Source organism: Mesocricetus auratus, unplaced genomic scaffold (assembly GCF_017639785.1).
Source record: "Mesocricetus auratus isolate SY011 unplaced genomic scaffold, BCM_Maur_2.0 Super-Scaffold_100045, whole genome shotgun sequence".
NCBI classification, from domain to species: domain Eukaryota; kingdom Metazoa; phylum Chordata; class Mammalia; order Rodentia; family Cricetidae; genus Mesocricetus; species Mesocricetus auratus.
The window spans coordinates 5,569,188-5,596,567 of NW_024429222.1; the positions used below are offsets into that span (position 1 = coordinate 5,569,188).

Sequence of the window (27,380 nt, forward strand, 5' to 3'; positions counted from 1 at the left end):
CATTCTGGGCACAGTGCACCAAGCAAAAAGTAAAGTGTATGTTCTCAATGGCCCTGGAAAGTCACAGGAGCAAGGGCCTACATTGCCTCCCAAATTACAGTGCTCTCCATGCCAAATATAGTGACCACTCCTTGAATTTCTGAGAAGAAAAAGAAGAATGAATAAAGTAAGCCAAGATTCCCGATCTCCCAGGTGTGTGTGTGTGTGTGTGTGTGATTCTTTAAATAAGAAAGTTAATAACAGTAATTAATAGATAAATTGGAAATCACATATGCAAGTAATCAACATGTGCGCTGATGTTAAAAGAATGCACAGGAAATTATAATCCATGCTTTGTTGCTCCTACTTAATATTCAACTATAATCTACGCACAGATTATTCATCCAAAAACAGCTTTGTGACTTAGTTTAAGACCCAAAAATATAGGTGGGCCCTAACTGAGCAATTCCCCAAGGGTAGGCAAATTACATTTCCTTTAGTGAACACAGACTTTCTCTTTCTTGGTCCACTCTACTTGCATAGCTTTATAAACCCAAGAGATATTTTTATTAACCCAGGGAGATTCCCAGAAAGAAAAGCAAAAAGGGTAACATTAGGTAAATGTCAAGACAAATGTAGATTATTATAGCCAATCCAGTAGCCTCCTTCTCTGGTGACCATCTCATCAGAATGAGCAATGACCTTCTTGGCTATTCTGGAGAACATACAATGATGGAGCCTCTTTTTCCTCCTTTAGACCCTAAAAAGATACCTGCCCTATATTTTGATAAATTCCCTTTGTAAAAACAGAATAATGTTCACAGCTAGCGGTTTCTAAATGACACTATCAGAAAGTGGTCTCATCCCCCCACCAAAAAATAAAAATAAAAAAAACAGTGTTTCCCAACCAGCAGGTGTTTGGTGGTGTCTAGAGACATTCTTGGTTGTCATTGGCTGTCATAATGGAGAAAGAGAGGACGAGAGGACTAGCCAGGAATGCAACAGATCACTCTACTGTATACTCAAAGAACTGTCTGGCCCAAATATCAAAATTGCTCAGGTTGAGCAACCTTGCCCAAGCGAAACATTGAACAAGACCACAGAGTACTCAAGATGAAATTCCTCTAAATTGTTACCAAAAACCTTGGGATGTTGTGAGACAATAGATCTCCAATAGTCTGTGTTAGCTTTGATCTGCACGTGAAAACACTGAGTTGATGTTAGCATGACTTGGAGTAATAGTAACAGTGGCTAACATCATCTTGGATGTGTTGGAGTAATAATGATGATAGTATTATCATAAATGGAGTGTTCCATATGAGTTACAGTTAATATTCCAATGATGCTATGGTGTAAATACTAGTGGTTGTCTCTCCATGTGAGGGGGTTGTTCACAGGGAACTCCAAGGAGCCGGTGTTCCTAGGAAGTTAAGTGCTGTGGGGCAGGTCAGAATCTGTTTTGCTCACCACTGTTTTCCAGACCCACAAAGTAAAATATCTGAAAGGCTCAGGAACATGCTAGAATCAGCAGTAGATGACTAAACCCTGGATCCAGCTGGCAGCCTGTATCAGCCAGCCTCACACCCTGCCATCATCCCATGCTATCTATCTGGAATCACCGAAACCCATTAGAGAACTCGGGTCTCACCTCTGATAAGCAGAACTAACAATAACCTAAGGAGGGAGTCAGGCTGCTTTCCAGAGTTACAGAAGTTAGGTTTTCCAATTTTCAGAAAGCTGATTAAACAAAACACTGACCTCTGCCCCCTAGCAATGGCCAAGTGCATTTGCATTACCATGAGTCATTCCAAAGCAATCTAAGAGGGTGACTGGCTGCAGGAAAGGTCAACTCTTTCTCTTCAATTAACACCTGGCACCAAGCAGGGTACCTGAAGCCCAGGGAAGTCTTTCCTTAAAGGGAAGCTCTGAGCCCTCAGGAGCTAATTCTTAGATCATGGGATGCATGTGTAGATTGTCAACACTTGATAATAGAACCTCAATGCCAGGCACAGCTTAGCATTGTTTTTAGGTAGAATTCAGACAGGTACCAATTATGCAGTGTGGCCTACTCTCAGGGATTAATACCTCCTGGGTGACACGAAAGTTCAAACATTTAAAACTCAGTGAAGAGACACCAATTTGTACACTTTTTTGCTGTGTAATATTCCTTTACACTGTGTGAATGTGTCACTGTGATTGGTCTAATAAATTAACTGATTGACCAAAAGCTGGACAGGATAATTTTAGGTGGAAACAAAAATATGGACAGGGAAGAAGTGAGGAGCCTGGGGAGAAGTCAGCAGCTGCTGAGGGAGCAAGAGATGCTATGTGGTAATATATAGATTAACAGAAATAGGTTCATTTAAATGTAAGAGTTAGCTAATAGCAAGCCTGAGCTATTGGCCAATGATTTACAATTGATATAAGCTTCTGTGTGGTAATCTGGAAGTGGCTCTCAAGATGGAAAAACTCTGCCTACATTTTATCAATGTCAGTAGAGGCTAGAATTCTGAAGGAAACACCCAAAAAGAAACTTCTGGGGAATACTATATTAATAAAAACACCAAAAGAAGGATGAATAGAGTGTGCTTCTTTGTTTTAAATTTTGAAATGGGAGACTTAAGTTTCTTCTCTGAGGAGAAAATTTGATTTTAGAAAGATCAAGTATCCTGACATTAACCAAACATGTATTTGCTGCACTTGTAGGTGCTTTGTCTATTTGCCTGCATGCTTGAGTCTTGAAAGAGGGGTGGTATCTTTAAGAATCAAGGCAAAGAAAAGTAAAATTAGGAATCTAATAAAATGTGCTGGAGAGAAGGCTCAGTGATAAGAACTCTTGTCCTTGCAGAGGACCTGAGTTTAGTTCCCAGCACACACATGGTGGCTTAAAACCATCCCTAACTGGAGCTCCAGGGCATCTGATTCCATCTTCTGACCTCTGCAGGCACAAGGTATGTACATGATGCACATATATGACATTCAAGAAGAAAACTTGTATACATAAAAAATAAGTGAAATTTTTAAAAAAATAAACTAATAAAATATAGCCTTCCAGCCTGTAGGAAAGTACCTCCCAGCATCCTAAATAGCTACTACAAGGGTCTCCTGTTTGGTTCCAACCATTTGGCAGCCAATGTGAAGACAGAAATAAAAGTGACAAGGTCATTACACCCACAAGACAAAACAAAGTGAATTTTCTTCAGCTCCTCCTGTTAAAGTCTTTTAAGAAGTGTCTGTTGAGCTATCCTGAAGACTCACTGAGATGCAGTGAGTCACGTTCTATACCAAACAATGAACAGTGTTCAAGAGGCAGCTACACATACGTTCCCTCAAAGCAAAGTGAACCAAACCATTGCACAATAATAAAGGCGTCCAGTGCACAACCCACCATTGGTAGCAGTCAGTTCTGGAGTCTGGGGAAAGCTCCTCATTGAATTTGGTATCTAGAAAAGTGGATACAATGCACCTTCTTCATACCACTGCTATTTTTCTTCCATTCAAGTAATAACCAGTCCAGACCCTGCTTAGCTTCTAAGATCAGACGAGATAGGGCATGTTCAGGGTGGTATGGCCGTAAACCATCACTGCTATTTCTTAAACAGATTTTTTAAAAAATATGGTCTGGGCAGGAGAGATGCCAAGATAATCATTTCTGACAAGAAACTAAAGGACAAAGATTCTGTGGCAAGAATCACATGATGGCAAGATTTACCATCAGAAAAAAGTTCTCAGAACCTTGAATTAAAGTAGATTGGAAATTCTGTTTGCTGGCTGCAATCAGCCAATGAAACCTCATCTGTCATCAAATATATTTAACACTGTTGAACTAACCTCATTTTAACAGATAAACTTTCCAAATTTCCTCAACATCTAGATGTCACTCTATCATTTTCTAGATCTTTATGATCCTTCACTTTCTTTTACTCTTCTCATTAATTTTAAACAGATTTTCTTCCTCTTGACTTGAGGTCTTTCTGCCTTGAACTTCATGGGCACGCAGGCTTGAGGACATGAAGGATAGGGAATGCTGACTGTCACCTGCCACTTTGTATTTTCTGGCAGCTCTAGCATTGTCATGGTACCTGAAGAAGAGAAGCCAGGTGTCCAAAGCAGTGTCATCATGACCACAGTGTTGATAAGCCATAAAAAACAGCAGCTCTGGATACATGATTTGTCCCCACTGACAACTGTAAACTTAAGACAAAGCCAAGAATGGAGAAGACATCTAAAAAAATCACTAACATGGATGGAGCAAGTAAATTTTGCCACCAAGAAAATTACATTCTGTAAACAACTGGGCTTGTAGGCAGAAGGACAATAGCTATTTCAAAGTAATATTTTCAAAAACAACTAGCATGTCTGAGCACGGTGGAAATTATAAAGGCAGGCAATCCTGGCTTGTGGTGATGAAATGGCATCAACTGCGACTACAAGGACTGAGACAAGTTGAGAAAACTCACCAGCCACTTGCTAAGGAGTTTGAGACTGGTTTGCTGTGATAAATTTTGACATTAAACATGAAACATCTCCAATGACAAGAAGAAGATACAGCAGGTTACTATGTTAGCCAATGTTCTCTATGTAAAAGTAAAGCAATGTGTAAAGATGTTGAATAAATAATACCACCGATAGCAAATACTGGAGGTTGCAAATTAGAGGAAGAATTGCTGTGAACAAATGCAGCACGGGAAGTGTTTCTTGAACAATGATAGCCTAGACTATCCTTGTGAGGGTAGATGACAAGTAGAATACAGGTTTAGTTGGAGGGAAAGAAAAGGGAGGGATGGAGGGAGGGGTGAGGGACAGAGGGACAGACAGAATTCTGAGGTTAAGATGGAGATACAGATTTGAGGTCTGAGGTAGATTATAGAAGGGTCATAATTCAATACACTTTGGTAGTCATGTTCTTGTATAAAGTAATTTTGTTTCTTTGTCAATCATAAATGGAATCTATTTCCTCTCCTCTGGAATCTGGGTTAGCCCAGTGACTCACTCTGGCCCAAAGGATATGATAGAAGGTGTTACGTGACATTTCTCAGCCAGGGAGCCAGCCCTCTTATATATTCCATGTTCTCTCAGGAAACCAACATAAGAACAAGCCCAAACCATCTCATAGTGGAAAGGGATGACATGCCAGAAAAACATGGTCCCCAGCTGACAGCCAGCTGCCCTCCACAGATATAAGTATCCTGGCAATCCTATAATGACTAAACAGAAGAAAACTTAGAGGAAAAGAAAACCCCGCCCTGCTGAGCTCAGCCTCGGCAGCTCACCTACAGAATCAAAAGTCAGAGTATGCTTGGAAATGGTTTGTTACACAGCCATAGACAACTGATACAAATACCAGAAAGGGGCCAGCAAAAGGCACAAAGATCCCCGCAAAAGTTTTGCTGCTGTTGCGTGTTTGCTTTGTACTTTAATACAGAGGTGAATGAAAACAAAGTGAAACTTGAGAGGAACAGTCAGAGTCTCTGGGAAGGTGAGGAAAAACAGTAGACAAGTGACAGAGAAGCAGCTGTCAGACGAATCCAGACGTAGATCATGATCTAGAAATGTAGGAAGAAGGGGACATAGAGGGACAAGGGCAGACACACAAGGGTCTAAGTTATCATAAAGTAGAACTCTGGGTCTTAGAACAGTATGTTCCCTGAAAGTGACACTCCGTGTTCTTGCAGGAATAAGGAAGTTTGACATGGCATTGAGAGCTCACTCAAGGAGACGGTACCAGTCCCAGCAACTTAGAAGTGGAGGGGGGGGAGGCAGAGGAGTAAGGGGATCTTGGTGGGACATTAGGTAAGGATTACTTGTTTGAACAATTATGCAGAGAAAAGATACTCAGGAGGGAGTCAACGCAGGGAGTTGGTTAGAAGCCACGAGAGCTACCAAGGCCAACAGTAAAGGTTGCAGGGTCAAAATGGAAGGAAAGGACCATGGGTTAAGTGAGCTGAAGGGACATTCAGGTCTGAGGGTTTCTGCAGAAAGGGGCTTTTGGCATATATGTGGATACAGGAGTCGGCAGAAAACTGGGTTTGATCAAAAATTTCCAGAAACGCAGGCTTCAAAAAAATGTCAAGTGGAGAAGAATTACTGCTCAAAGTTTTGTCACCCATACTGGGACTTGAGAAACAGCACTATAAAACTTGAAGATACGTTTTGAAAGGAAGAGAAATGTGGACCTGAAATATAGGTAATCAATTAAAATTAGGACATGATGATTTGCAGTTTCTATAAAGAAAAACATAAATTACCGGGTATTTTAAGCAGGCCCAAAATAAAATGTCCAAACTCAGGAAAGAATTGAAGAACCATCCATTTTGGCACAATACACCTCTCACCAAAGGTTTTCCAAGAAGCAAATGGCAACAAAAACATGGAGAAAACCAAACTATTGCACATAATGTGAAAAGACCCAAGAAGTCGGTCTAGGACCTACCCTGGAACTCATTCCCACATACCTGCCAATGTCCATGTGTTCTCCTCCACTTACTCCTTCCACAGTGAGGGGTGTTTAGCTTGATCACATGGCCAGCAGCAGTACAGACGGCATGTCCTGGGACTGTAATCCTCACAGGTGGACAACTGACTCAATCTGGCCAGTGAACTACAGGGCAAAGTATTTGTACAGCCTTCATTTACCGTTAGCCTCCTCCGTCCTGCTAGCCTGACTACTGGTAACTCAGCCTTGAACCAGGAAGACTAGACTGGTGTTAGCTAGAGCACTCCTTCCCAGGTATCTCTATGAAGCCCTATAGCATTCGTGACACTTCCTTCTAGACTTGACTAAGGTGAAATGCTAGCTCACTTAGTCCACGGCTATACAAGTTTCACTTCTGTGCTTTGGATTTTCTGTAACATGCACACTGAATCCTGACTATACTCCCCTGGCATTTACTGAGGTTACCCTTTCCTTGATCATTTCTTGGCCAATGTTGTTTAAAATCAGTTCCTTCCATTCCTGTCCTTCTATCTTTGCTACCTCAGCAAAATCCATCATCAATCCACCTTCATTTTCATTGCTACCCCTGCCATGAACACACGAAATACTGATATAAAAAATGATATGTAAGGTTTGAATTTAAAAGCATTGGAGCAAATCATTACAATTGCAGGTCACCTCCTTAAAAACTTGAAAAGTGGGTCTTCTCATCTACAGTTCTATTGCCTAGAAGTATCTAGCATGTGGTGGGTTCAACACACACATGTCCGAAGATTAAACTACAACAGATCTATTTTTCATGCCTTTTCACATATTCTTTAGTGTGCCAAGTACTGTTCACAGACCCCTCGCACCCCACAGTCTTAAGAAGTTCAAATTCCAATGGGAATAAATAAACCAAAATAAACAATAATGCAAGGAATTAAGTTACACATTAGGAGTAAAATTATATGGAACCACTAGGGTCCTAACTGCAAGGATGGGGATAGGGTATTTTAGATACTAGGGCATTTACAGGTGGTTTGGCCATACTGAGAAATGACATTTGGACATCAGGAGGTAAAGGGTGCAGGGAAGTGCTTCTAGACACATAAGATGATGTGAAGGCTGGTGTGGCCCAGGATACACAGAGCAAGGAGATTAAGGGGGAGAAGTGAATCTAGGCCAAGCTAGATCCTGCGCTTGTCAATCAGCACTTACAACACACAAATATCCATTCCTTTGTCTGTCTTTGGCTATCTTTTCCTCCTTCCCCATCATCCTTTCTACTCAACTGTATGTGCCAAAATACTAACATAAATCCCCATCTTCATTTTCTTCTCATTTTCTCATTTTCTTCTCAGCAAACCTTCATGTAAGGCTAAGCTCGCCTTTGACCCCTCACTCTAACCCACTGCCCGCCACTCAACAGCTCTCCTTCAGGCTCACATCCTCTGCCTTCTTTTCTCAGACACTCTCACATGATCCCTTGAAAATATCTTCTCATTAGGGGCCCTTTCAAGCCGCATCCTCTGCCCACATGCATGTCTACAGACACATATGCATACATACACGCGAATGCTCTCAAACACATACATACATACTTCACTCTATTCGTACCTATTAAAGGAAAGCTTGGACTTTCACCAGACATTTTAGTGTCTCCATGTGGCTCCCTGGAGCCACATCTCCCACCACAGGAAGACAAGAATTCATCTCCATATTTATCCTGCGGGGCCAACCTATGCACGCCTCTAAATGGACTTTTGTTTACGCTCATGCAGCAAATTCTTCCTGGTAGCCCCTCACTTTCTCTTCTCTTAAATCACATTTTACTCTCTTATCCACTCTAAGTCTGAGAGCCCCCATGAGCCCTTCCACCTGACTGTAGAAACTTCTTTGTCAATGTGCTCATTGGGCATTTTTACTTACACCATCAGCCTAGAACCCCCGTCTTATAAATACATAGTCAGATACATATACTTCACTAACACCTGCCCCAGCCAAGCTAGAGACCTCTTGAAGGCAAGCCACATCTATTCTCAGTCCATTACAAGAAGTTTATTCCTAATATAAATAGCATATATATGTATATATATAATATATCCAATATACATAATATATACACAAAGAGCCAAAACATATATGTGCATACATGTGTGTGCATACACATACACACACACCACACATACAGAGTGCATTAAAGAAGCACAGGCCCACTTTGGTTTCCAGAAAGGATAATCATCAGCACAGTAATGAGAATCCTCAGAAGTCTTCAACTGCATCAAGTGCCCCTGAGTTGGCATCTACACAAACATTCATTTCCACCCTATATCTGACTCCAGGCTTGTGATAGCAGCACTTTGCTTTTTCTCACAGGAATCTAGAAGGCTCCCCACTCTTCAACCATGGTCTCAAGGGAAATGATATGTGAATCCCTCCTGAGATGCCACATGACTCTGGGCCTGGGGCCAGAGTCTGTCCAATGAGACCTGATCCAGGAGTCACTGATGGACATCTTCATACTCCCTGCAATCAGAATAGCTGATTTGAAAAGACAAAACACATGAAAGCAGAAGCGATAAGAGAGTCCTTTTGTGTCCTTTGAGACCCTGGATCTAGCTATACCTGAAACATAACTGGCAATCCCAGCTGCCTCAACTCAGTTGGACGACTTCTCCTCACTTGTAACCCAAAGCATTTTTAAAAAATATAATTCTTTTACCACGTCTCCATTAAACACTTTTACTAGAAGTTTTTTTTAATAAGCCAAGCAAAAACTGCAAACTCTTCATTAAGAAGCAGAGGCGAAGGGCAGTAGCAGAGTTCTGCTGGGCACATTTTCTTACTGGGTCAATATTTCTAGATTTACTCCCAACCTTTTCTACATGAAAAACAACTTCTAACAAAGCACGCATGTATTGTAAAGATTTGCAAGTCAGCTCAGCACTTTGGACTTCTGTTATTACTTCCTATGATCGTTTTAAAGAAACTGTAGGACCTTCATCATTCCAGTGCAAATCCTTTGCCCCTCATAAATTAGCTGCAGAAATCATGTGTGGGGGAAAATCTCACAGTCTAATACAGTTATTTGCTCTAAGTCAATTTTAAATCAGTTTGAGAAATCACCCACATCATCATCTTTAGTACAATTCTTCTACATAAACAGTTGAATTCATAAAGATGAGGCCACACTAAAATCATCACATTTGGAATAGATGGGCCCAGTTTAAGATCTGGCACCTCTAAAAGCATAAGTGCCACATTACGTAAGTGTGTAGAACCCCAATGTGTCTTGATATGGTCTACTGGTTTAATTTCTGGGTTATCAGAACATTCAAGTTATTCTTTAATAAGCGAAGTAAAATTAAATTAAGATTAAGGAGCATTTTCCAGTAGCTTATATGTCTTGCATAATCATGGAATACATTTTAAGAGACTATGGCATCCCTGAGGAAGAGATTAAAGACACAAACCTAGGAAACAATGGAAATGAAAGAATCTACCACCCCAAGAGAAGATAAAAAAAACAATCAGAAGCTCAGGGACACCTTGAATAAAGGTCTCACTAGTTATTTTTAAACATAATTTTGTCCCTTTTCTAAGGGACCCTAATATTCCTTTAAAACATATTTGAATTTATAAGCACACTTAGCAAAAAAAGTCCTCTCTCTTTAACAACCAATTTGAGAAAGATTCTTTAAGACCCTTAAGAAAACATCATTTATAGCTCACAGAAATCTACTGAAAAGTACACCTCTTACTCATAGGAAAATGAAGTTTTCCTTCATGAATGGCTGATAGTGATTTCAATTATTGCCAACTTTGCAACACCTCTAATTAATAATAACCATTTAAAGGTGTTTTCTACCAAATAACTATCAAAGTATAATGATGCATCATCAAGCTGACACAAAACTGTAAGTACTCTGGTTTTCCCCACAGTTATTATAATGAAGAATTGGCTCATTGGGCAAAGGTGCTGGTCACACAAGCTTGATGACCTAAGGTCATTACTTAGGACTCACATGGTTGAGAGAATCAACTCCCACAAGTTGTCTCGGAACTTCCATGTGCACAGCATGGACACACACACACACACACACACACACACACACACACACACACACAATTTTAAAATCATGAATTGGACAGGATTTCCAAATAAGCATACTTCACACAGTACTTCCTAGAGGATAGCCTCACTGAGTGACAGATTGTGTTAAACAGCTTACCAGCCCTCAAGGCTAAGGCACATCCCATCTCCTGCCTCTTCACTTTCGAAGATGTCAACTCCATTCCCTTTACTTTTTGCATAAATAATCCAATTTGGACTCCTTACTCTGAGCTCTCTCTTGAATCCTACTTAATGAGTTTATGGGAACATTCCACCATAATATCCAATGTCAAGTTTGTTTTTCTTTCAAAACTAGGCTATGATTCAGAATCTCTAGGAATGAAGTCCAAATGTCTGCATCCTAACAGGTACCTTTGATGTTTCGTGTGTGGGGGGAGACTGAGGAATACTGCTTCACAAGATGGTCACATCACCCCTTCTACCATCTCCTTCACAGCTTGACTAACCAAGAGACACACTGGGTCTGCAATTCCCAGTGATAGTAACCGTATTTCACTTGGTTTCTACAGGCCTCTCTTGTTGAATGGGATCTCTTTGTAGTGAAAGCCTTCAAACACCAAGCCTTGCAGCGCCTGAGAGGAATGTGGAGGGCCAACCAAGCAGAAGAGGCAGAAGAGAAGCTCTCAAACTGTGTGTGACACATGTGCCCCTCCGAGGTGCTTCCAGAAGATGCCTGGCCACAGACTGTTACCAAATGTATTACTATTTCTACACACACACACACATACACACACACACACACACCAAAAGCTACATTTAAATGCAAAGCTTTTTAACAACAGACAACTAATTGAGGGTGTTTCGTATCTTTTAAATACTGCGGTGATTAAATAAAGTAACTCCTCAAATGTCTTCAGCTTCCAGCTGAGTTTGTGCCCTGAAGGAGGATGGCACAGAAATAGCAACACTCTTTGAACATTGTGACCACATATGTCCATTGGCTTAATCAAAAATCTCTCAGATTAATTTTCTTTGCTTAATGATACACATGTCCTTACAGAGCACAGGGTTCAGTTTAGCATTCCACCATTTGGGGTGACCAAATGAAGAGTGGGTAGGCCTCTACTTTGTGACCACTGGGCTACTTGACCCCTTGGTGACTATAAACCAGACATCTAGGATTGCAGGTTTTCAATGGCCTGTAAAAAATGTTTGAAGTTGGGGAAGGGGTAAAGCAAGCAATAAAATTAAAAGTAACAAGTACATAATTAAATATCTACAAAATGCATACATACTTCAACTGATCAACAGCTACACTGCCATGTTATATGACATGGAATTTGGGTCATGGTTGGTGTTAATGTCTGGTATGATTTAGAGGGCTGCCCAGACCATGAGTGTATATATTAACTTGCATTCTGCCCGAAGTCTAATCAACTTTACAACTATTACAATACCCAGGTTTTGCCAATGTCCACTCCAGCACAACACTGACTACACTGTTGGATAGGGGAATAAAATGTCCCATATAATTGAACAAAAACTACAAATGAGTTACCAAAAAAAAATCTTTGAGTACTAATCCACTTATGAACCTGTTTAAGACCAAATTTGCAAAGCACACAAAGGTAGACTGTGATGGTCTCACACATTTATTCTAATTACTCAGTCTACACTCAGCTTTCAAAACTATGGATATGGTTTTTAAACTACAGTCATTTCACATAAAAATCCAGATTATCATTCTCTTAAAAAGGGAACTGTAAAATATGGATGTACAGGGCCCAAATGTTGTCATGGTGATAGTCTAGCTAATGCTGAGCAACTCTACCACTTTAAGTGGGTGATGTTTTCAGCTTGGCCACGGACCCTATCCTTATACAGGTTTGCTGCCTATCCCTGTAGATATCTGAGTGTATGACCCCTTCTAGGAACTCTTTTAAAAGCCTATTCCTCTTCTATAATGTAACTTCAATAACACATTTTAAGACTTGTTGTGGAAGGATATGGAAATGTCTCAATGTGTTTTCAAATTTCAACAGCCTTATACTCCAGATCCTAGAGATGAAGTAACTAACCTCATGACAGGGTAAGATACTGATCTAGGAAATATCCATCAAAATCTCCTCTCAATACAGTCTCAGTTAGAAATCATGGTCCCCAGGAAGAGAGGCAAGGAACAAATCAGTCTTCAGTCTCTCTTACCCTTAAGCTGGTCAAAGTAGAGACCCAACGAGATGGAATCAAAGAACAAGCAAGAGTATGTCTTAATTAAGTAAGGGTAATCAATAAAAAGACACATAAAATGGAGACACTAAGGCTCAGGGCTGAGGCCTTAATCTGCATAAGAGTCAGAAGCCATAGTTTGGAAAGGAAACAAAAAGCCAAATCAAACAAATATTAGCCAGAGTTCACTACTAACCTGCTGTATTATTTTATTTCACATCCATGTTAGATGCATGGTCTTATTTAGGAATGGGAGGCTTACAACAACTTCATTTTAATTGGTACTTTATGTATTATTTTCTGTCTGGTAAAATACAATTAAGTGAACCCAAGGGAAAATTCCAGATTAATCAGTCAGTCACCAACTCACTTGAAGATCATAATGACTTTTTTTCCTGTTTTAAAATATAGATTTTTAGTTCAACTTGCTAGTCACATCATAAAAAATATAATAAATGTTCAAACAGTGGATTGAAATTAAAATGGAAATTAGTCCTTAGAAACTAGACACGGCTTTAAGTTTATACATCAGTGGCTGATTCATGAATTATTAACTGATTTTAATGATCCTGGCGATATTTTATTTGAAGTTATTCTCCTACTTGCAATGACTTTTGAACCCTCTAAAGCCTTTCATCCATTTTCCATAGATAGTATACTTTCATGAGTGCTCACATTTAAAAAGGCCCCACATACTCCCAGAATGTAAAGATAATACACTCACATATAATTTATACAAAGGACTCTGGTCATTTGTTAAAAGGAGAAATGAATGGACCCCTATTATTCACGGTTTGTAAATAAATGTAAAGATAAGTGCTAGCGTTTCACTTGTGAAGCTCAGGCACCGATAGTTCGGTTTCCTCTGAAGTTTCCCAGATGGTCATTAAAACAAGAAAAGGCAGAAACATACTTTTTTGTAATCCATCATTTCTCATTCAGAAAGATAATACAAATCTTCAAAAGTCAAGCCTTGAGAAAGATTAATAATTCCAGGTACTTTCAGATGAAGTAAACGCGTGTCTTTGTATGCTGTTTTATGTCTTCAATAAATCTATTCTGCACGGCAAACAGCACTTCAGATGCAAGTTAGCTGTGAAGCAAACGCTGTAAACCTGTAATTAGCTCTTGCTGCTCTGTGCTCATAAAGCTAATACTTCCTCTTCTGTTACATTCTCAGTACAAAGATAAATTATGGGGAATAAAACTGTTTTTTCCCATTTTAGAAATTAAGAATACAGGAATACTATATTTATCCTGTGACTCAGTCTAAAGGGGCTTACATTCTTACCTGTAAACAAGTAAAGGCAACACACCTTTAGAATAAGTCCAATTTGTCCCCTCCCAAAGCTGATTCCAACTTTTATAAGTTGGGTCCTCACAGTCCTAACTATCATCAGATTGCTAAATTCTATTTCAGGGTCATTGCAGTGTTCAGAAAAGGACCCCAAATGAGCTTGCTTCCCCACTGCTAAAGTTGACCCAGCAGCTAGACAAATACTGTTTTATTCCAAGCTTCATATACCCGCCCTGAAATAAGCTTCTGGGTTTAAATTGACTCAAAATAACTCTTCTCAGAAAATAAAAGGAGATATGCACAAAACACCCACAATTTCCTCAGTCCCTTGAAACCCTTGGGATCCCAGTGAACAGAGATTTGCCATGCATGGCAGTGACTGGCTTAATACAATAGGTTTCTATTTGGATGTCATTCGAGTGTTGCTGATCTTAAATCAGAGAAAGAAGTAGTTACATTAGACAAGGTAATGGCTTCCAAAAAGAAGAGCATGCCCAGTTTACAGGATTGCATACACAGGCTGAGCTCTGAGGAGATAAGTAATACCCCACTGGAACAATTAGGCGGATTCTCAGAAACACTACATACTTAATTAGGCTGCCTAAGTCCCTGACTGAGCATACATGGGGGACTTTTTAAAGCATTTAATAACCTGAGTAAATCCAAAATCAGACGACAGAAACCGATCCTTTACTCTGGCTACAGCCTTCGGCCTTTCCTCGCCTTGCTTTCGATGCTTAAGGCATTCTTCTCAGATTTTGAAAGTAGATGAACGGGCACCACCATCACTAGACTAAAAACACTGAATAAAGCCCCTCTGTCCTATAGTTACTGGAAGGGCCCTGAGTGCCTGGCTCAGGGGTACCCCCATCACCGACACCAAAGAAGGGAACCAGTGAGACTTCCATGGTCTTTTGCAAACTTTAGCACTGGAGTTGGGAAGGGAGTCTAAACAATAAGGAACAGGACCTTCCATCAGCCATGGGCACAGCCAACTGTCCCGGACTCTAGATACAATCCCTTCTCTTCCTGCTATCTATTCATTAATTTTGTATTGCACCTTTCTTTCAGCTGCCTCCGTATTTCCTCCTCCGTTATCCAAGCAATCATAAACAAACTAGGGTTTGAAAGAAAAGTCGGAGGGGAGGGAGGGGCAGGGGGAAGGGAAAAGAAAAACACATTCAATAGGCGCAGGGTTCTTTCTCTGAATCTCGCCCTGGGGGTTATGTCTCAGAGATCCGTGGTGGGAGCTTTAGGAAAGGTAGACAACCCGGGTCCTCGAAGCCCACGGACTAGGTTCTATGGCCACCTGAATCACTCCTGAAGTTAAGGAAAGGAGAGGTGCGAAAGATGGGGTGACCCCGGGGCGTGGTGTGAAGCCGCAACTGATCTCCCATAAAGAAAAAACTTAACCCACCCACCCCCACAAATAAAATACGAGAAGTCACTGGAGCTAACTCGGGAAAGGCGAGCACCTTCCACTGGTAGACCAGAGCACCCTAGAGAGAAGGAAGTAAGAGCACCTGCTGGGCCCTACAACTTCAGGCTTCCCAGACCCAGAGCCGAGATCCGGGCACGCTCTTAAAGTTTGTTCCTGTCTTTCCCTGAAAGCCCGGGACAAGCTCCTGACCTGGTGGGTGAAGTGAGGTGGGCTGCGAGGGGGCGATCTCTGAACCACGAGATCCAGGACCTCTACGTGGCGTGTCCCCCATACACACACATAGTAGGGGTGTTGCAATCGTGTTTACTAATAACATGTACAAAGACTCACGCGCGCGAGTCTCAGCTCAGTCCCGGGACTGCGCTTCGAACAGCTTTGGGGGAGCGGGGGAGGGGTCCAGGAGGGCAGAGGGAGCGCCATCAGAGGGACAAAAAGGTGGGTGGGAAGGGGACAGAAAGAGAAGTAGAGGAGAGTTGGTCAGAGACGAAGGCGCACCGAGAAACCAGCGTGTGGAGAGAAAGATAGGAAAAAAAGTGAGCAGGCGAGGCAGGACGCGCCCGGGATGGAGAGGTGGCCCCCGCCCCCGGCCCGGTCACCTTGCTGTAGCCGTAGTACCCCAGGCACTGCGCGAAGTCCAGGCCGGCGGGGTCCCCGGCCGCCGCGGGGTAGAACCTCACATCCATGCCGGGGCCGGGGCCGGGGGCCGGGGGCCGGGGCTGGAACTCGCCGGGGCCGCTACCCGCCTCCTTGCGGCCGCGCGATCCACCGTCGGGGACGCCCGGCCGGGGGCGCCCGGGGACAGTGCACGGGCCGTGGGGCTGGAGGGGCTTAGCGCGGGGGCCGCCGACGAGCCCGGGAGCTGCGGCCGCCGCACACAAAGGCGCGGCCACGCGAGCCGCGGGAGAGCGGGAGGCGGCCCGGGGGGACGCCCCACCGGGACACAGAGGCTGGCTGCGCACGGGCCGGGCGCCCGGAGCGCGGGGCGCAGCGCGAGGACCCGGGGCGGCCGGCGAGCTCAGGTGCGCGGCGAGGCTGGGACGGCGGCGGCGGCGGCGGCTGGCCCCGCTCCTCCTCCCCGGGCGGACTGAGCGGAGGAGCCGCGGAGACAAGGGGCCCGGCCCCTCCCCCTGCCGCTCCCCCTCCTGCCGCCGCCGGTCCCCTCCCCGCGCCGCCGCCGCTCCGCCCCTCCCACCCCGGGCAGCTGGCGCGCCGCCTGCCCCGCCGGTGCGCTCGGCCGCCGACCGCCTCCGGGCTCGCGCCCCGCCCCGCGCCCCGTGCAGCCCCGGCCACCGCGCGCCCCTCTCCCGGCCTCTCGCCGTCCCACCCCTTCCCTTCCCGGTCCTCTTTGTCCCCGCGGCCTCACCGCTCTCCTCTCTCCCCGGCCTCCCCGCAGCTTCCAGCACTGTCCCTCCTTGCGCCCGGCTCTCCTCTTGTGCGACCCCCGCTTTCCTCTTCCCTAGCATCCCCCAAGGCGTCCTCTTCCGACCCAGTCTCTACCTTCCTGTCCCTATCCTTGGTGATGGGGACCTGTTTTCCAGCCCCTCTAACCTGCCCTTATGTCCCGGTGTTCCGGGTGTAGACTAGCCCAGAAACTAACCTGCTCAAGTGGCCTCTGGTAGCCGGGATCAGGACCGGGAACCCCATGTACACCTGTGGTATTTTGCAGAAGGGTTGTTAGGGCCTGACCTTTCACAGGTAGGCAGACTTGAAGCTTCCTCTGTTAAGCCTCATATCGAGGTCTCTTTGTATTTTCTTTACTCTTGTTTGTTTTTGAAAGGCATTTGAGTAACTGGATCTAGGCAGATCATTCGCTGCTCTCCAAGAGAAAATGTCCCTCTTTTCCTAAAAGGTTCTGGGTGATTAACTTGCTCACCCTGCATCCACCCACCCCTCTTTATTTCTTTCTTTCTTTAATCTACATTTCTCCATCCCCTCACTCCCACCCACCACCACCACCCTTGGCTTTATTGCTCTGAGTTAATTTGAAAGTTTGGCCTTCAGCCTTGGTGGTAGAAAACGTTGGCTGAGCTGTGAGATCTCCCTTTCCCGGTTCAGTTATCTGAGAACTATTTTGAACTCGAAGGGAAAGACGTTGAAATATTTCCACTGACAGTCTCTAATGGTGTGGCCCCTGTTCACTTCGTTGGTCCGTGGCCTGAACTTTTCCAGACAAACACGGGTTTCTGTATTTTCTCCAAAGTAGACACTCCAGCTTGTGACACCTGTGTGTGTGTGTACCTTCACTCAATACTCTACTTCAGGAACCACAAGCAGGAAAAAAAAACTTCAAATAGGTGAAAGGTGTGTGTGTGTGTGTGTGTGTGTGTGTGTGTGTGTGTGTGTGTGTGTGTGTGCTCTTAGCAGAAACCTGTCAGGGGACTGAGAGAGCCCTGTGTATTCAGGGAAGGAACAACTCACATTGTCACTGGGTTAACTCTGATTTCCCCCCTCCTGAAAAAGCTTTGGTCTCCTCTCCTGAGTCTCCATTTAACGTTGACAACCCAGCGGCGCTCCCTAATGGCCCAGCGGGTTGCACAAATTGGCAGTGTGCTGAGATATTATCAGGACAACACCCCATTGAGTAAGTTCTTGAAACTCAGAAGTAGAGGCCCTTTCTCTGGGCCACTGGGCGCCTGTGGCCTTTCCACCAATCAGAGCTGGAAGTTGCAGTGGCCACCTGTTGTCCCGAAAGAGAACATCTTTTAAGTTTCTCTATGAGACTTTAACAATGGCGGCTAGTGCAGGATCTGACCAAGGGAGAGAAGCAGATTGCTGATCCAGGGTACCAGGAAATAATTTCCCCACCACATAAGCCTTACAGGGAGCAAGCCTCAAAGGCGGGGATGATGAGCTTTTCTCTGCACACTCACATCCCTCACCTTACTGCTCTGCATCTGGAGCAATCTGAGCCTGATTATGGAGGATGAAGGAAAGTATAATCAAAGTTTCCGAGAGAAAGGAAACCAGGAGTTGTAATCAGACCTCCAGGATCAGGCACACCGATACCCTGCTCTAGAAATCCCACTAGCTGCAAGAGCTGGGATTGCATGTGCTGGCGTGTTGCACTGCCAGAAACTGGGAAAACCGTGCCCCAAGAGGCTCTAGGAGTTAGGAATGTGTGCTCTCATCCCATACCACTCTATGCCACTGTTCTAGAAACTTTCCCTATGAAGCCTATCCCCTCGAGAAGAGGGAATACTCCCGAGTCTGAATATTTTTTTTGATAGGTCAGGGTGAGCAGTAAACCAAAGGAGGCGGGGTAACGGCTGAGATGTGCCTGGGGCGTCAGAATGAGGAGGCACTGGTCATTGGGAAGTCTGTGCATTTGATCGTCCCAGGCTGGCTCCATGTCTTCAGCAGCTGTCTCTGAGCACCCAGTACACGCCAGTCACTGCTGACACACTTGTAAGAACAAAAATCCAACGAGACTCATAAGAGAACATTTTAGAAGAGACTGTATTGTACCACAGAAAGACAGACTGACAGACACACACACACACAAAACACACACACACACACAGGTCCTGTCTCATCCAAGCACCTGGAGACCCTGCCACTGCTACAGCTACTGCAACTATTGGGTGGAGTGATCTGACACATAGGCTGCAGGGTGCCACGGTCTAAGTTGCAGGAGTATTTTAAAAGGAGACCCGAGGGATGAGGTGCTGCACATAGCAAGACTCTCGGCATCTCACGCGTGGTGGACCATGCCTGGTACATACTCTGTAATGAATAAGAGGAAGTTTATGAGGACACTGGGAAGGAAGAAAGCCCTGGCCGAGGGGGGTGGGAGAGGGCGGGAAGAAGGGGGAACACTTTAACGTTGGAAGATTCTTTGCAGGCCATCTGGCTGCGGTGGGATTTAAGCTACACAGGACCTCTGACTTAAATAATCTCCCCTGAGGGGACTCTAAGGCATCCTGATGCCCTAGGGCTTTTTGTGTACATGGGCACTAAAGGTGCACTTTTCATTTAGAACTGATTTGATTAAACTCTTCGTTACAATGACAGTAACACCCCATGTTAGAAGTTCTAGGGGATGTAAATAAGAAACTTCAGAATGGACTCTAAAGTATTGACAGCAACTGTGATGTGACTTGTTTTACAGGGTGTCCCTTTTCCTAGCATGTCTGTAACTTCCTTTCTGAATCCCATAGCGAAGGTTTCCTTACTACCAAGTTAGCCTTGAACCTGAAGAAACTTCTTCAAAACTTCTTCTTAAATGTGATTTGAATTTATGGTAAATAGTGCTAACATTTATTAAGAAGGGCAGCAAAGAGTTGGAGTGGGAGATAGTTCAGTTGACAAGGCACTTGCTTTGCAAATGTGAGGACCTGAGTTCAATCCCTAGAACCCACATTAAAAAGTTAGGCATGGTAGCAAAGCTTGTGACTGCAGGGCTGTGAAGGTAGAGACAAGATCTAGGGGCTTAGTAAGCAGCTAGTCTAACCTAACTAGTGAGTTCAGTTCAGTGAGATACCCTGTATGGCCTTTCTGAGACACTTGCACCCACACACACACACATACACACCAACACACATGAGAAAATATACATACATGAACAAACACACACCTTAAAAATTCAGTAAGAGTAGAAGAATTCTTGTGAAGTCAAAATAATAAGTTTTGACTATAAAGAAATTCCTTCAGGGGTTGTCTATGATTTGGGTCATTACAGGTAGTTTGATTAGCTTAGTGTCTCTATTCACCCAAGAATATATATTTTTAATGAAAAAATAAGCAAATGTAACAAAGTGTGAAAGCAACTTTAAATCTTAATAGAACTCTGAAATTTTTCCCTACTTTCTGAGGCCTCAAGTTAAGCAAGGACTAGAAGGGACTGTATTAATGGAAACCTGCTGGATTTTGTAACCAGAAATCTGACTTTCAGGAATTTCTGAAAGTCATGTAAGCCAGATACTACCAGACTTTATATATGGCTTAGTTCTCTTGCATTTGGGTGATGAAAAGTCCTATCCAAATATTATGATCCTTGTTTGCAGTGTGTAATGTAGCCAAATTAACAGCAGCTCCAAATGGAAATTAACAAGGCCAGAGTTTCTCAGGTCCCTCCTCTATTCCCATAGTAACAGCTAATGCATTATAAGCGTGAATGTCAGGTGATTGGTTCTATATCTTAACTTGGCTTCTCATCATAAAGCCAGCCTGGATTCTTACTCTATGTGTAAAACCCACTGCCACAAAATTTAGGTTTCCTGTCAGAGAATAAGTATTTCACATGCATAGTTGGAGTTACAGGCAAACAGAATCAACAGGCCAACATTCTCACAATGGCCAACATGTTCAGGGGTTGGGGGAGATCCCAGTTACAAGTTAGTAGCACAGCTCCCAAGTGAAACTAGTTGACAGGCAAGGGTTTCACAAGAAATTATAACCTGAAAGAAACCTCCAGACCCAGGGCATTTTTGTTTCAGTTTTTAATAATTCCAAACTTCCAGTCTAGAAATACAAATTATTATTTTTTCTTGATTTTTCAAGACAGGGTTCCTCTGTGGCTTTGGAGGCTGTCCTGGAACTAGCTCTTGTAGACCAGGCTGGCCTTGAACTCACAGAGATCCACCTGCCTCTGCCTCCGGAGTGCTGGGATTAAAGGCGTGCGCCACCACCGCCTGGCTACACCACCACCACCTGGTGCAAATTATTTTTATATCTTTGCTTCAGTCAAAAATATAGAAACATTGGCAGATAGGGGGAAATTAAACCCTTCCTTCATAAAAAATATATATTCAGTTGTATACATGATGTTAGTTCCTGTATTACTAAGATAAGTTTTGTTCATATTGGTCTCTGTACCAGGAGATCCGGGAAACTAACCACTTCTCCCACCGATTATCACTTTTACTAAGAGTACAGTCACCAGTAGGTTTGGGTTCCAACATAGTGTAGTTATGAGCCAATAACCCCAAAATCTGAGCAGCAAAAGGTACTAAGCAGAGAATTAATTCCTGGAAATAAGAACTGCATCAATATTTGCTTGTAGCCTAAGCAGTTCTTCAATGAAGCTATTTTAGAAGCCAATACACTCAATGCAATCAGAATTTCAGTGTCTATACCTTACAAAAACAAATCCTGTATTCACAGAGCTCCTAAGCTGCTGTCCTGCCTGCTTTCTGAAACATGCTCTATTTCTTCTAAAGTGAAAGAGTAACCTCTTTTGCAGGAACAATTTTCAGCGACAGCATGTTTATCAAATGGTTTCTCTGTTTTCATAAAAACAATTTATTTTCACTGAACTCTTCAAGATGAGCATCAAAGCCAGGAAGAATGCACAATGAAGTTTATAATTACACTCCAGAAACAAACCCTAGGTAGTTTTTATTTTGTTCAAGTGAAAAGGGTTTTTCTGTTGTTGTTTTTTGTTTTCCTCCAAGAGACAAAGGTAGTGATAGCTGGCAAGGAGGCTTCCACGGGGGTGGAAATGAGGAAGCCCAGCCAGTTTCCAGCAGGAGGCCCCGACATGGCTGCCCACAGAGCCCAGCTGAACAATGAGAGCCCACGACCCAGGACTTTCTCTGCAAATTGGCAGGGGTCAGTCCAGATTTAGGTTTTCACTAAGGGATAGCTATAGGGGCATGAAACAGAGAAAATCCTTAGGCAGACATACGTTAAACCATCTCATGGCAGATCTGAAAAGCACTGCGCATTAATGCATCTCCATGACATCCTTTCTTGGAATAGCACCCACATTCCTAGTCTCTGTTTATATGGAATGCTCTCTAGGAACCAGAGAACAATAAACTTGTAAAAGCAATAATAAACGAATAACTGAGAAGAACCTGAATCTAATGACGAGTGTGCTTCTTGAGTAAGGAGAAACAATTGCATTTGATCAGAGAGCAGCCGTAGACTAACTGCACCATCATCTCCCTTAATTTACATAGATCTGTGCACGCCAAACAGACTGGTGTTTGCTTTTCCAGTAATAGTGCAGGTGCGTCTCCTGCAGGGTCTAAATCTCTACCTCATCAAACTGTTTTACCAGAGTGAGACATGCCCTCTTTCCTGGAACAGTTTCAAGTTTTTTCCCCCAGCATTCCAGCCACCTGTTTGTGGAGTTCATCCTGTGGAGTCCATGCATGCAATTAGAAACAAGAGAATGAAAATAAATGACCTTGTTTGTTATTTATAACAAAGAAACTCAGCAAAATTAATGCTGTGGAGCTTGACCTCATGACCTGAGAGAAAGGGCCACCTCATGGCTTTGTGACCAACACACAATAGCCTGGCAGCTCCCATTGTCCAGCCTCCCTGACTTTTGGATGGTCATTAAAATCGTATATCCAAAATATTAAATGTTTTACAAGTTAGATTAGAGGATTTGCACTCATTTTAAAAAGCATGTTTAAAGAAGTGAGGCCAGTTAGCCCAAGAGCTTTTCCCTTTAAAGACAGCAAGCAAAATCATTTAGCTTTATCTACTTACTCTGTCCTGTGTCAACATGTTGAAGAAAAGGGAAATATTAAAAAATTTCCAATGAGGACCCTGGGAATTGAGGAGAGTTAAGTATGTAATAGAAACCAAATAGAAGAATGATCGTTGCAAGGGGTCCAGGGAAAACACTCTGTTTCCTTCCTGTTGAAGCTACTGCTGGACAAGGAAGACACAGCTTCCTTCCTTTATATAAACACAGTGTGGATGATGCTCCTGGAGCTGTGAGAAGAAATAGCACCACCATGTTCTCTCCACTGCATACCCAAGCACACACCCTACAAGTTCTTGACAGGAAGAAAATGGCAAGTCCAAGGAAGGACCTACGTGACTTTCAGTGCTGATGCCTGATCCTGAGATGTTGTGGCTCAGAAAAAGAGACAACTCTACACTTAGGGTGATGAATCTCAGACTTGCCTGCGTCCCTACCTGTTACCTTCCTTGCCTATTTTTTCATCCCTTCCCTGGTTAATACCAAAAAGTGTTGTCATTGCATTATTACATATTCAGCCAAGATTTAGTTTTCTCCATAAAAATAATCACATGAACCCAACTCATTAGGTTTTGCTTTCATCTGTAGTAAATGAGAAAACTATGTAGTTATAAAAAACTATTTTAAAATATCTTTTTTATAATTTACTATCAACAAATGTTTAAGTTGTGTGTCCATTTAATAGACCCATATAAACAGGTCAAATAAAAAATTCTTGGCTATAAAAGAATTGCAACATGGAAAAGTCTAGGAAACCCTGCCATGGTATACAGTTCTTCAGAGACACTGTGGTCATACATTAGCATCTAGGGCAATAAATAAATAAATAAATAAATAAATAAATTATACTATGAAAGATTCAACTTCCTGGTGAACCTCTTTGGGACTAGCCAATTCTTAAGTGCCATGAAAGTAAGTATGGGAAGCTTTTGAATTTAATCTAAAGAAACCCATTGGGCAGACCAAGATGATGTATCAATTATAGTTTGAGCTGTTTTTATTTATTCTTTCTTAACTACACAGAGAGAGAGAGAGACAGAGAGAGAGACAGAGACAGAGAGAGAGAGAGAGAGAGAGAGAGAGAGAGAGAGAGAGAGAGAGAGAGAATTTGACCACATCTACCCTCTTTTCCACTCCAATTACTTCAGGTTCTATCTAGTCACACACACACATACACACACACACACCACACACCCTTCCCAACTTTATGTCCTCTTTTCTTTTTCTCTTTTAAACCACTGAGTCTGATCACTGCTGCCCCATATGAACACAGATGTAGAGCCCCGCTGACATGTGGAAAACCTACCAGGGACAATACTCCTGAAGAAGACTGACTCTCCCTCCCCCAGAAGCCATCAGCTTCCAATAGTTCCTCAACTAGGAATGGGATCTCAAGAGCTCCCATACAAATGAGTGCAATTGCCATTTCATGCCCAGAAGACACTGTTTCATTCCTGTCTTCCCTGAACCCTGGCTCTTGCAATCTTTCTGTCCCTTGTCCACATTCTTTGAGCAAGGGGAGAAGGGAGTGTGATACGAATGCCCCAGGTATGGTTAAGCACTCCACAGACACTTTCTGTCTTCTCTGCACTTTGACCAGTCACGCATTAATCACTGTCTACTGAAAAATGAAGGTTCTCTAATACTGAAAGCTGCACTAACCTATGGGTTTATGCACTTATGAAGCCATTTGATACTATGTCTTTTTAGTGAAATAATAGTCTTAGATTCTCCTGTAGGTCCTATGTGCTCCTCAGCCAAGGGTTCTTGACCATATTTATAGCATCTATTTCTCTTGTGGACTGAGCCCAAGTCCAATCAGAAAGCTACTGGTTACCCCATAATATTCATGTCATCATTGTACACATGGGCATATCTTGCCAGACCAGTTGTTATTGTAGCTCACAGGTTCCCAGCTGGGTAAGACTGGTGATGATTTTCCTCCCTGTAATAGTTACTTTTCTGTTATTGTGATAAAACACCACGATCAAGGCAACTTAAAGAAGAAAGTTTATTTGGACTTACAGTTCCAGGGGTTAGAGTCCATAATGGCAGAGACAGCTTAGCAGCAGGTTGCACGTATGATGGCAGAAGCAGAAAAGTGAGAGCTCACATCTTGAATCACAAGTATGAAGCAGAGTAAGCCTGCTAGAAATGCTTTGAGACCCACCCCTAGTGACATACCCACCCCCAGTAGGGCCATATCTCCTAAACCTCCCCCAAACAGCACTATCAACTGAGGACCCAGTGTTCAAATGCCTGAGACTATATGTACATGTATGTGGGGGGTATTTTAATTTAAACCACCCCTCCCCCAGCAACTTGTGTAATACCTTATAGGCAGGGAAGATGCTTCCAGGTCAGTGCTAGCTTGATTTCTTCAAATCTTAAGACAAAAGTATATGGTATCTGCAGTAATAGGGTCTGACATCAAGTACTGATAGGTGATTGAGCAATGTCAATAGCTTGTATTGTTATGGACAAATTTCTGGCACCCTGCTCACCAACAACCTAAAGTGGTTATCTTACCCCAGACACTGGGCTTTTTTGTTTGACAGCCAATGTCTTCTGGAAGGAATATTATCCTCAACGTATACCAATTCCCGCTATGTTCTGCCCCCATATATATTCACATATGTGTATGGATGAAGCAGAGAAAGCATGCATATAAATTTACAAAACAGTAGATTTCTATGTGGCTTTTCACAAATGGTTCATTTATCTTTCCCTTTACCAGCCTTCCTCCTTCATGTCACCTGTGTTCTATTAATACTCATCCTGTAAGATACTCTCCCCCCACCTCCCAGCTGAGTCCGCTTAACCTGAGTACATCTCAGGGGTCGCACTGTGCGCTCTAATAAGTACCAAGTTCTTTCTATTGCTGTGTTTCACTGTAAGCAAAACATCAGAGAGGTGAGCGTTTCATCTTGCCAAAATCAGAGCCCGTGCCAATGAGTTCTTAAAAGTGCTTTCACTGTGTTCTTTCAGATATGCGGTTCTAAGATTCCAGAAGAGAAAAATGTATGACCCTTGTCTACTAACGATGACAAGGCATGAGGAGAGTATAGTAATGGTGAAACGATATAATCGCCATGACTGGCGAAACATACTCTTGCCAAGAAGTCAACAAACATGTTTGTAGAAATTGTTACAGATAATGTGTTGTGGTTGCTTACAGAAAGGAGAGATCATCGAGGATCCTGGAAACAGAAGAGGGAAGGCTCTGTCAGACACATTGCAAAAATAGCATTTTCAGGAGGCAACAGAGAAGAAAGGATGTCCTAAATTAGGGAAATTCTAGAGAGTTACAAAGAAGTCACTTGTGTGGTGAGGACCTGAGGTTCTATCAGCCATCTCTTGAATAGATGATGCCTTAGTATAGGGGGTGACCACTAGACAGGACAGCTTCTCACAAACATTCCTACCCTAAAATCTGACCCATATACATAAAACCCACTTTAATACTGAATAAATGAGTTTTACTGGGGTTACTTACAGGAATGGATATTACTCCATTCTTTCATGTTGAGGAAGGAGTGTCACGGGATGAGGTGACTCAAGGACAAAAGGTAGAATGGTGTCCTGGCTGGTTTTACACCAACTGAACACAAGCTAAAGTCATCTTCAAGGAGGGAACCTCAGTTGAGAAAGTGCTCCCATAAGAGGGGGCTGTAAGCAAGCCTTTAGGGCATTTTCTTAATTAATGATTGGTGGGGGAGTGTCCAGCCCATTGTGGGTGGTGTCATCCCTGGGCTTGTGGTCCTTGGTTCTATAAAAAAGCAGGTTATGGCCCAATTGTCATCATAGAGGTGTCATTCGGTAACTGATGGAGGCAGATACGGAAACCCACAGCCAAACATTAGCCAGAGTTTAGGAATCTTGTGGAAGAGGAGGAGGAGGAGGAGGAACAGGAGGTGGAGGAGGAAGAGGAGAAAGAGGAGGAGGAGGAAGAAGAGATAGGAGTGTAAGAGCCAGAGGGGTCAAGGATAACACAGGAAGGTTCACATAATCAACTAATCTGGGCTCATAGGGACTGGCAGAGACTGAACTGACAGCCAGGGAGCCTGCATGAGACAGAACCTCTGCATATGTGCTACAGTTGTGTAGTTTGGTCCTCTTCTGGGACTCCTAACCGTGAGAGCAGGGGCTGTATCCAACTCTTTACTGGCTTTTGGGACCCTACATCTCATATTGGGTCCATGAGGAGTTGCTTCGTCTTACTGAAATTTGATGTGCCATGTTTTATTGATATTCATGGAAGACCTGCCCTCTTGGATGGAGATGGAAGAGGAAGGGGTTGGGAGTGGGAGAGAGGAATGAGGAGAGGGACTAGAAGGGGAGCATTTGTGGAGATTGCAACCTGGATGTAAAATAAATAGATGGATAAAAAAGAAGAAAGGAAAAAGTAAGAAAGCAGTCTGAGCAAGCCACAAGGAGTAAGCCAGTAAGCAGCATCCTTCCATGGGCTCTGCATCAGCTCCTGCCACCAGGTGCCTGTCGTGT

General features: G+C 43.2%; 1 protein-coding gene across 2 annotated transcripts in view; it reads right to left on the reverse strand.

Moving 5' to 3' along the window:
- The window catches only part of Tox3 (TOX high mobility group box family member 3), a 100,332-nt gene extending 83,957 nt beyond the window's left edge, over positions 1-16,375 (reverse strand). Inside the window, exon 1 of one of the 2 annotated variants that reach the window (XM_005079162.4) lies at positions 16,033-16,375. In XM_005079162.4, the coding sequence (XP_005079219.1) occupies positions 16,033-16,119 (87 nt within the window). In that variant the 5' untranslated portion in view covers positions 16,120-16,375. The remainder of the gene's footprint in view (positions 1-16,032) is intronic. The other variant, XM_005079163.4, reaches the window with a different exon arrangement.
- Between the last annotated feature and the right edge of the window lie 11,005 nt (positions 16,376-27,380).